The sequence below is a fragment of the Scophthalmus maximus genome, chromosome 10 (assembly GCF_022379125.1).
Source record: "Scophthalmus maximus strain ysfricsl-2021 chromosome 10, ASM2237912v1, whole genome shotgun sequence".
Lineage (NCBI taxonomy): Eukaryota > Metazoa > Chordata > Actinopteri > Pleuronectiformes > Scophthalmidae > Scophthalmus > Scophthalmus maximus.
In genome coordinates, this window is record NC_061524.1 from 18811916 (window position 1) to 18822709 (window position 10794).

Sequence of the window (10794 nt, forward strand, 5' to 3'; positions counted from 1 at the left end):
TATAATTTTAGATCTAACAGAAAATCCCAGAGACAGAGGATCAGCACTTCAACAAAAACCCTGTTTAGATGATTAAATATTATGTCTTGCTATGTCTCATTTGTTTCGTTCAGGTCTTGACGAGGCTTGTTTTAATGCCGCACAAATGCCACAATCTGGCAGACACTCTTGAGTATGTGAGGCAAACTTCCTTCAACGATGAAAATTCAGTCATTGTCAGAAGGTAAAAGAAAAAATCTCCCCATTAATTTCAACACAAGGGCACATGTAAAAGTGTCAGTTGACTTTATTAGGATCGACTTCACTCAGTTGAAGAAAAACAACTTTTGTCTTTGGAACGTTTACTACAGGGAAAAAAGGATTTTATAAAATAAGTTGTTGGAAGGATATAAAACAATGGCATCAAAATATCTTTGACAAGAAAAACAAAAGAAACAAAAGAAAAAGGCTCAAATATTTTTGGAGGTGGGGCATTTTCCTCTTTTTGCCCTTTTGTTTACAAAATAATAAAAAAGAGTAAAAAATAATTAAATCAAGTTATTTACAGTGCATATATTTACATTAAGGCATTTTTTTGCTGGGGAGAAAGATGGTGGATGTGATACAACCCCCACTTCTACACAATCAAATAAATAGATTTATCATGATACATTACAGTGCTATATTTTCTTAATGTTACCTGCAGTGAATGAACAAATACAGTTATGTGTTCAGGCTAAACTACACCAACAAATGGACACTGACAGTTATATTCAAGGATAGGTTTACATTTTTACAAGATTTTCATGCCCATATGTACATTGAAGGATAATTTATTTGCAAAAATCAATTACATTTCTTCCAAACCTTCCCTCTTTGTTATTCTACACCAAGGGTCAACAACTAGACACTTTCTGATGATTCACAAAGTTCACACTCTTCTACTCTTTATGGCCAGTTTGGACCAGACAAACACTTGCAGTGAAAAGTGACTTTTGCAATGTACATATGAGCATGTCAGTATTTTTTTAAGAACCTCTTGGAAAAAAAATGTGTGCCTATCCTTTAGCAGAACATGTCCACGTTTGACTGACTGAGCTGCATGGCGAGTTAGTCGTGTACAGAGTCAGAGAGTGAAAACCCTCAAAGAAAGAACCGTGTGAAGTGGCCTGAGCTGTTAAATTACAGTAAATGATGGGTAAACCTTGTAGTTTAATACACGTTTCCTTTTTACCCTCATTGAGTTATAAAAATAAAAACAGCACCGTGTGTGTTTAAAGGACTGTCTTCATTGATCACAGCTCTGCTACCACTGAACAAAACATAAAACAGAGGAGGAGGCACTACATAAGGTGCTGACGATGAAAATTATGCTTTGGTTAAAACATTTGAAAGAAGCAAATGTGATACGCTTGGTCATTGTATTTAAAAAATGCTTAACTCAAGCTTGTGCATCAAATACAGTCCATTCAGTTTAACTCTAGGACGTGTCTATGGGTTCTGCTTAGATTTTTTTCTGGCTGGAAATGCATCCAAACACAATCTGAATAATTCAACGCCTAATTGCTGCTCTTTAGCAACCATCCATCTCCTATTTTCTCATTCCTCCTCAGATCTCCTCTCTCTAAAATCTTAAAATTCTTTCTATCTCTCCATCTGAACCCCTCCCTTGTATTTTTCCATGCGCTATCTTCCATCTCTCCAGCGTATAAATGCCTTTAATTTTTAATATCTGAACAGTAATGATTTGTGAGATTCAGTCCAGTAGTGATTATGACGATCGTTCCAGTGGTGAATGAGATGCATTGGGCCAAAAAGGCTCAGACTTTGAAAACCAATTCTAGTGCAAATCAAGTGATTTGTTAAAAAATTGAATCTGGCTATTCCAGTTACATACACAAACTAACAAACCACGGAGTAAACAAAGATTTGGTTTGACTAGATTTGCAAATAAAAAGCTTCTCCTTTACAAAAAACAATTGAAGCCAGTTCTATGTTAAAAACAGAGAAAAAGCATGTACAAGTTCTGAGTGGTAAGTGCTTTCATTCCAGTCCCACAAAATAGTCCAAATGGAATGGGGACAGATTTTGGAGGCACCATTTTTTTTATCTTCTTTTTATTTGTCCAAAGAAATCTATTTTAAGTGTATCTGGAGGTTAAATGACCAGAAAGTTCATCTGGCCATTATCTTTCTAGGTTACAACCTCCAAATGATCCCACTTGCGGTGAAGATCAGCACAATTGTTCGGCTATCGTAATATTTTAGCACATGATGGCAGCACCAGGAGGAGCTGTGGTGTCATTGAAAGATCAGACAGCTCATAACATTGGTGTTGTGGGAGATAGAGTCAGTGATTTACATGTCAGGGTAGTGCTTGTGTTTTTGTAGACTTTGTGTGTGCATTTGTGTGTTAAAATGCTGCTAGTTCTGGTGTCTCTTCATGTGCAGGGCGAGGTGGTCGGATCGGGAAAAGGCGCGTGAGCAGACGACACACTGGAAGGGTTTGGCGCCTGTGTGCTTCCGATAATGGCGCGTCAGCTCGTCTGAGCGTGCAAAGCGCCAGTCACAGCTGTCCCATGTACACCTGTACGGCTTCTCACCTGCACGGGGAAAAAAGAGAAAGCACTGAGCTGAATGTCTTGCTCGATCGCGTGATCTCCAGCACTCTGTGACAGAGCTGGCACAGTCAATATGTGATTATAGGTATTGATACTACTGATTACTTTTAAAACAGACACTAATTCCCTGAAATACATGATTCATAGTTGGGTGGAGGAACTGGGAAAACAGGCTTTACCGAAAAGTCCAGTTGTCTATCAACATAAAGAGTCATAACACTGTCACAGACATTCATCAAGCACTCACACTTACACTGCACAAGTTTCCCACGGACAACTGGTTGGTACTGTTTGCCTTTGCTTCTGTGAGTGTGTCTCTGACAGATGTAGTATGTTTCTTTGTCACATTCCAGTAACATTCAGCTGCAGCCGCAGGCCCTTTGTGAAAACTAGTGCGACCTGTCTCGCTCAGTGCCAGCTCCAGGCAGGTCTCTGTCTTAGGCTCAAAACTGACCACCCACACTGCATGCTGCATAAATTCCAGGCCAGGTCCACTGGCCTAGATGCGGTGTTTGTTTCCAGTTTTTTCACCAAGTTTACAAAAAACGAAAATCACACATAACTCTGGTAATATATCTCTCGGTGCAGAACATTTTGCTTTAATTGTTTCAGGTTTTGAGATATTTGAATTTAATAATTGTGACGTTTAACTTTAGAAATTACATTTTAAAAACTCACCTACGCTCCAAAGTAAAGACTTTCTTATATATGGCCATTTTGAGGTTTTCCTCTTTGTGTGTTTGTAATCTTCAATTTAAAAGTTAGGTGTGATAATCTTCTTTTTAAGTTAAAATTATTTTGTTTCTCCATTTACCTGATACCACACAGTATCTTAAATGTGAGCAATGTAAGGACAATAAAGTAATATTATGGAAACTCTGGTTTCTTGGATGTTTGTATTCTTGGATCTATTTACTCAAATCTCAAATAAGAATACACAACAGTGTGACTTTATAGGATATTCCAGACAACTCCCTTTGATCTGTTTCCATTGCAACTACTTCTATTAAACAAAGAGACAAAATTGTTATTCTTTATTAAACTGTTATTCTGTTGGTTCAACAATGGTTGAACCAAGACAATGGTTCAGGGGAAAAAAATTGTTATAATGTCATATTTAGAAGCGTTGTGCACCATAAATAATACATTATTAATAAATTATGAATAAATTATAATAAATAATACCACACACCTCAATTAAATTGAAGTTTGAGTAGAAATGTCAGATATGAATATCTCAAACATGGACAAATAAAAAGAAAAAGTATGTATTTTCAGGATAATCACTAGAGGCAAGTCAGAAAATATTAGTGCTGTGTCAACATTAACGCATTAAAAAACTTTAACGCCATTGACGCATTTTGTTTACTTCCTGCATAACCGTTAGCCATTAGCCATCCTGGCTAAAGATGGATATGCACAAGGAAAGTGTTTAAGGAGTTTAAAGTACGTTTGTCATGAAAGCACAAGCGAGAAGTGACACAGGGAAATATGCGATACGCACTCGAAACAGGAATTGTTTGTCACTTTCACGATGGAGGTCAAAAAGAAAACCAATCAATATATTGCAGGACACTCTTATGTTGAAAGAAAAAGGAAGTAGTTTGAGCGGACGCTCTGTGTTGTGCGGACAGAGAAGAAATAACTTGACATGTTAATATGTGGTTCCATATTAAAGCAGCTCGAGGTGTGGTTTCCAGGTTGACACTCACTGCCTGTCACATAACAGCTCACACTACAGGAGATAGGTTCCCCTGACGTGTCCAGATATTTAGCTGCTAGATATCTGGACATGTCAGCGAATCACTTTGGCCTTGATGGTTTTATTGGAAATCTGTAGTTCACAGGAGATAATCTGTAGTCAAAGTTAAAAAATATGTTATTATTCCTTTGTGTTGATTCTACATGAATTCCATAATTTTACTTTTAATTATCCATTATTACAAATTTCAGTCTGAAGAAAAAAAATGCGATTAATCCCAGCAAATTGTGCGATTAATTCAATATTTTTTTAATAGATTGACAGCACTAGAAAATGTGGTTTCTTGGTAATTTCGGTGAAATTACTCTTTAAAAAAAAGCTCTGCAGAGTTGCTGCAAAAATGAGTTTAACAACAAACTAGGAAACACACACCTGGTACTGAAAACAATGAGGGGGGAATGAAAAGACACCGAAAATAAAAAGAGTGAACTGAGGGGACACACACACACACACACACACACACACAAACACAATCAAGGTAATGGATGTTGATGGAGATTAGAGTGGGAACTCCCAATGGGGCCCAAACGCATTAGGAATCATCTCATACAGATTACTGACAGGTGTGTGTGGACGTGTCTGAGAGTGTGTGTGTGTGTGTGTGTGAGTGTGTGTGTGTGTGTGTGTCTTTGTATTTGTGTGTATGAGTGCGTAATTTTGCATTGAAGCAGCTGAATAAGACAAGTAGAATGAGTAACAGACAAAGATAGAAACGGGGGAGGGGGGTGTAGGAATGGTGGCAAAAAAGCCATAGAAAGAAAAGGGGAAGAAAATAAATAAGCGTGACTGACAAACGCAGAGAGGCCATAGAAGCTGCGGCAACATCCCTCTCTATGTGTTGTGTTCTCATTTTGTAGTCTGTAATGACTGCATAATATTGTGAAATATTTTGTTAAATACAGGACATATATTGCAATATTTTTAAATCTCTTCTAAAGCACTTCATAAATGCACAATTTAACCATTTCATGCATACAATCACACCAGTATGATAATTCTAGTAGTCCCTGCAACCTATGTCTGTATTAAAACATTCTTTAATCTTAATTATATTCATTAATGGTTTCGATGGGAACAATTTTAAACTTGCATGTAAAAAGGGGGGAAATCACAACCAAGTTCAATTTAACAAATAGTATTATTCAAATCAGGCAATATATTCAAAGCACAAAAAAAACAGAGCTCAAAGCAACAATAACGTCCATTCAACAAGAAACCAAGAGAAAGACATTTCAAAACAACATAAATTAATGTACTTTTTGTGAATGATGTTTGTGACACATGGTCTTTTAAACAATGGTAAAATAAAAATAGCATAGTGTGCTAAGCACCAGGGGTCCAGGCTGTGACTGTGAAAAACCACCCAGGTACTGCACAGGTATAACAGTCACACTCTTTGTGTGTGTGTCTGTGTGTCTGTGTCTGTGTGTCTGTGTGTCTGTGTGTGTGTGTGTGTGTGTGTGTGTGTGAGTGAGTGTGTGTAAGAGAGGGAGAGAGCAACAGAAGAGAAGTGCCGAAGCAAGTCTTATGCTGACAGCTTAACAAAATTGTATGTTACAATTTGTAGTCCTGGTGTTCGCAATTTAGTCAATAAATACATCTCATGTACAACAAGCCACGATACATCGAATATATTCGAGATACCGCCCACCCCTAACTGCAATAACCACAATCAGCCTGCGGTATGGATGGCGTCAGATCTAATTGTTGTGTCATGTTCCCGGCTCTGAGATGAATGGCAATCACACCCACAACAATGTCGTGAGCAAGCTCAGATTCATTTAGTGGAACCTTTTACAATTTTTTTTAAAAAGAAATAAATATCTAAAATGAGCACTTCAAGCTGTTTTTTTGCCTATTTGATAAATGTTTATGTACGCTATTGATTCTTGCCCTTTTGGGTAACATCTTCATGGTTGAATGCACTTACTGTAAGTCACTTTGGACAAAAGGGTCTGCTGAATTAATGTAATGTTATTGATTCAGGATCGCAAAGAGGCGAGAGTGAGTATTTTGTGTGCATTCGGTGATGGGAGAGGAACGCAGATATGAACAGAAGCGTTGTTTTGTTAGCTGGAGTGAGGTGGGGCCCAACACCTGAACGCTTGATGGTTGACATTGCTTGTCCAAAACTGAAGGGAATACAAGACAAAAGGAAAATGTACCATGAAGGTAGATAGAAAAGATGATCTAACATATTTCTGTATCTGCACAGACACAGATCTTGTCAATTTAAGGTGTTGAACAAGCCTGACTGCTCTAAGGAAAAGTGCATCAACAGATTTTAAATATCAATGTCTGAACAGGCAACAGGATCCTGTGTCTAGCGCTGACCACATAGTGAGAGTCATCCCCTGGCAGAAGTGTGTCACTTCCACCTGTTTTGATGGAAAAGTATATTGGGAAGAGGATGGGAATGGGGTAGGATACATTTACATGCACATGCCAAGAACACAACACTCTGCCTAGCAACACGGTGCCAGTGCAGATACCGAAATATGAGTCGTGTAGGCATCATTGTCTTTTTGTCTGGTCGTGTTTAAAAAAGCTGCATTTATTAGAGGAATGTCTTACCCGTGTGAGTTCTGAGGTGGGCCTTCAGATGGGATGACTTGGTGTAGACCTTCTTGCAGCCTGATGACAGACAGAGAGATAAACACAAACAGAAGGCTAGATGCAAATCCAAATAATTCACGTGCCAGATATGTATTTACCCAATAAACTGAGCTATGCTAGAAATGTGAACGAATGAAGAACAGAAGCTGTTTGGAATGGCACATAGTAAATGTTTGTTTTGTAGAAAAGCATAAAGTACTTCTAAACACAAAGTGGTCCACACAGTCTTATTTGGTATTAAAACTTTAAACAAAGAAATGATAGAATTTCATGTATCGTAAAGAGTAAATAGTGAGCTTTAATATACTTTTGGTAAAGTGTGGATTTGTCCTTGTGTGGATAGGACAAATCTACTGCACCTGATTTTAAAGAAATTAGACATGTGCTCACATGCTGTAGGAGGCTCCAGTTAAGCCTATTTTACAAGCTGCCACAGGCAAGTTGACATTACATATCCTACAAGTAGCTGCATATCGTAGCTACAGTGTGTGTGTGAGTGTGTAAAAACATGTGTACGTTAAAAATGTGACTGTATGCAAATGTGTGGAGATACAAATCTAATTACTTAAGAACATCTATTTAATTAACCCCCTGCCACACACGCACACACCATTCCACAATCATACCAGTGATGACTTTAAAAGCCACAACAATGTGCAAGTGCTCACAGCTGAGTGTGCTGCAGCCTTTTTTATGTGTTATAATAAAAGTACAGAGACAGTTAATTGACAGACAGTGACTGATGGTCACCATCCAAATACCTGCCAAAATATTCAAATTCTGGATTAACGTGTTCTCTGCTGTGGCAGCAGAACAACCCATGACTCATAGGCCAGGGAAAGTCATTCAAAACACAACATATAATTTTAGAAATATGCACAGTTGTCGTAAAATAACACTGGTTTTCTTGAAGCTGACCTTTGTGAGTGACCAGAGGCTCACTGGACCGCAGCAGAGTAAAAATAACACTCACACAACAGTGACAAGAATCCGCATGCACAGAGAGGCACACGTGTTGTTGCTCTAACCTGGGTAATCACAGTGGTGGATCCGTCGTTTCTCCAAGTCAGGGTTGTTCCTCCGGCTGTAGCGGGAAGGCACAGTGGTCTGAGCTGGGGTTGGGGCTGGGGTTATTGCAGGGGCTTGGGGAAGGACTGCAGCTTGGCCTAGGACAGGCGTGGGGCCAGTAGTGATGGGCAGGGCCAAGCTGCCTGGTCCCGGGCTGGGTCCGAGTCCAGGGGTACTACCTGCCAACTTGGAAGCGATGGTCGCTGCATATGAGGGAGGTGGCGAGATGGTGTGGAGCAGCTCCTTCTGTCTGTCAGGGCTGCCGGGCTCCGAGCTCGGTGGAGAAGGCGGCAGGTAGGGCACCTGCTGCTGGAGAAAATGAGGGTGTGCCTGAGGATGAGGATGTGTGTATGCCTCCCCACCTAGGCCACAGTAGGCAGGCTTGGCAGTCTGCTCCTGTTGAGATGCAGAAGACGCTACCGGCAAATCATGGAAAGGTGTCTGGATTGTAGAAGTGGAAGTGTGTTGCATCTGCTGCTGCTGACAATGCTGATGATGCTCAGGCTCCATACCATTGCAATGGGGATGGTCCAAGCCAGAGTTAAGGAGCTGAAACAGTGAGCCCCCATTGTCATGGTGGTGGAGAGCATGTGCCTCGAACTGTGATGGAATTTCCTGTTTGACAAACACGTCTGGCACTGAATCGCCACCTTGGCTGCCTCCCGACTGGTTGAACACACTGGTGAAGTCCGGTAACCCTGTTAACATCATGTTTATGGCTGAGGTTTCCATAGCAATACCACCGGGGGCGCGCCCAGATGTGCTGCAGCTATTTGTGGGCAAAGTGTTGGGGCAGTGCTGCTGAAAGTTGGGGGAGAAACACGGGGAGGCAGGTTCTGTTTTGATTTGAGTCAGACCCATGTGGTTCTGGTGCTGTGGGGCCCGCACCTGCTGACACAGGCCCATCCTAAGGTAGGCGACTTCGGGGAGGTACAGATTCATGTTTAGCGTGTAGGGAGCCCCAGTGTGATCATCAGTGAAGAACAGATCCACCGCAGATGCACAGTCTCTGTGTGACTTCTGCTGGCTGTCTGTGGTAGGTGGAAGGGAAAGAGGCTGAGGGGAAAGATATCTGTCCATCTCACATTTTACCTGTTGATGAAAAGACAAACAAAAAGAAACTGATCATTTTCTGTTTAGAGTCAACTTTGGTAGAAATGCACACCTTCGACTTAGGCAAGTGCTTCTCATGAGCCACCATGAAACTATTCAGGAGGAGCTATTTTGAGAAGACAAAGGTTTGATAGCACAGTCACCACTAAAACATTTATCAAGTAGTCATCAATAGGCGCTTGCCACATTCCCTCTCTGCCTGCAAGACTGAACTCAAAAACTCATCAGCTGCGAGGGCAGCAGTTGAGGATCAGGCTACGTTCTTGTGAAAATACAGAATCAGATCCAACTGCTCTCATAAAGAACATAAGGATATTTGGAGATATGTGGTTATGATAACAGACTAAGGAAGCAGCCTATCAATGACCACACAGGTAAACCACTTTATGTCTAATATCCCCATGGTCACATGGTGCTCTTTATTCTTGTGAATCTGGCATTTAACTGGTGTAAAAGTTGGAGCCCCGCAGCAGAGGATGAAATAGCAACATTAAAGGCAATGGGGAAACACCCATACCTCCCCGTCCACTGCTGCAGCAGCAGCAGTAGTCTGGGGATGGGCTGCTATTTCTAGGCTCCTGATCCTACCAGCTGTTATATAGACCTTTCTCCTCTGCGCACAAGTTTCTTGATAACTAGGGACAGAGTTGCCGAAGCTGGAGTCAGTTGTTGTCAGGTTGGTATGATGGTGAGAGGGGTGTGTGTGGGTGGGGGGGCTGCCAAAAGGAGACCAACTGGTGACCAACTGGCAGGCACAGCAAACATGCAGTGAATGCGTTTGCAGACGGAGCAGCTCGGCTCCACGTTCAGCTGGTCTGACTGCCTTCCTATTACCGCAAATAGTGAACAGCAAAGTGATGATAAACAAAAGGCAGCTAGGTCGATTGCAATTTGGAGGCCAGAAAACACAGCCATGGCCAGTCTGCCACGCCCATTCAATGAAAAACATCACTAATATGTAAAGTCGGGTTGATTTTTCTGCAGTTTACCTGTGTGTAGTCATGTTGTCCGGCTTTGTCCGTTTCTGTGATCTTGCAATCCAAGCCGAACAACGCCGAGTCCTCCAGAGGGAATGCAGCGGGGAGAGGCGCCTTCTGCAGCTGATAAAAGGGATCCTCTTGCCCTCCGCCGCTCATCGTGAGTGTCGCGGCCATGAAGCTCCGGCGCCGCGCCGCGAAATGATCGTTCGTCTTGTTAGGCGAAAAGGAGGATGCTCGAGCGGAGTGGGAGAGGAATGAAGCCGGGGAGGTGGGGTGCGTGTAGTGGTGGTGTTACTGTGTGCCTGTTTGCTTCATCTCCTTCCACTTGTTTCATCCTTCCACCGGCCCTCAGACAGTCCGTTTTCTATCTCCTGTCGTAGGGCGGGGCGGCCCAGTGTAAATACAGCACAAGCACCGCCCACAAAACATTTAAAAAGGCTTTGATCATTCATTCACCGACCACCGCCCTACGCTCCATCCAAACACGTTAGACACATGCTCGGCATTTTTAAACAACCGGGGTTTTTTTTATTCTTCCGACGCTTTTATTTAAAATGTTGTAATTGGACAGTGGCCTAGGTAGTAAAATGAGCAATATCACATTACAGACAAAATTCTGTCACAAATAAATCATACATAGTAAATACAAAAGTATT

The 10794-nt window shown here is 41.4% G+C and overlaps 1 protein-coding gene across 1 annotated transcript; it reads right to left on the minus strand.

Annotated features, from left to right (window-relative positions):
* Nucleotides 1-268: 268 nt before the first annotated feature.
* Nucleotides 269-10523, minus strand: klf5a (Kruppel-like factor 5a). Its single transcript, XM_035605631.2, has 4 exons — nucleotides 10148-10523; nucleotides 8006-9137; nucleotides 6936-6995; nucleotides 269-2581 (listed from the first exon to the last, which is right to left on the minus strand). Exons 1-4 carry the CDS (start codon nucleotides 10310-10312, stop codon nucleotides 2403-2405), a joined length of 1536 nt encoding a protein of 511 aa, XP_035461524.2. The 5' UTR covers nucleotides 10313-10523; the 3' UTR covers nucleotides 269-2402.
* Nucleotides 10524-10794: the final 271 nt, after the last annotated feature.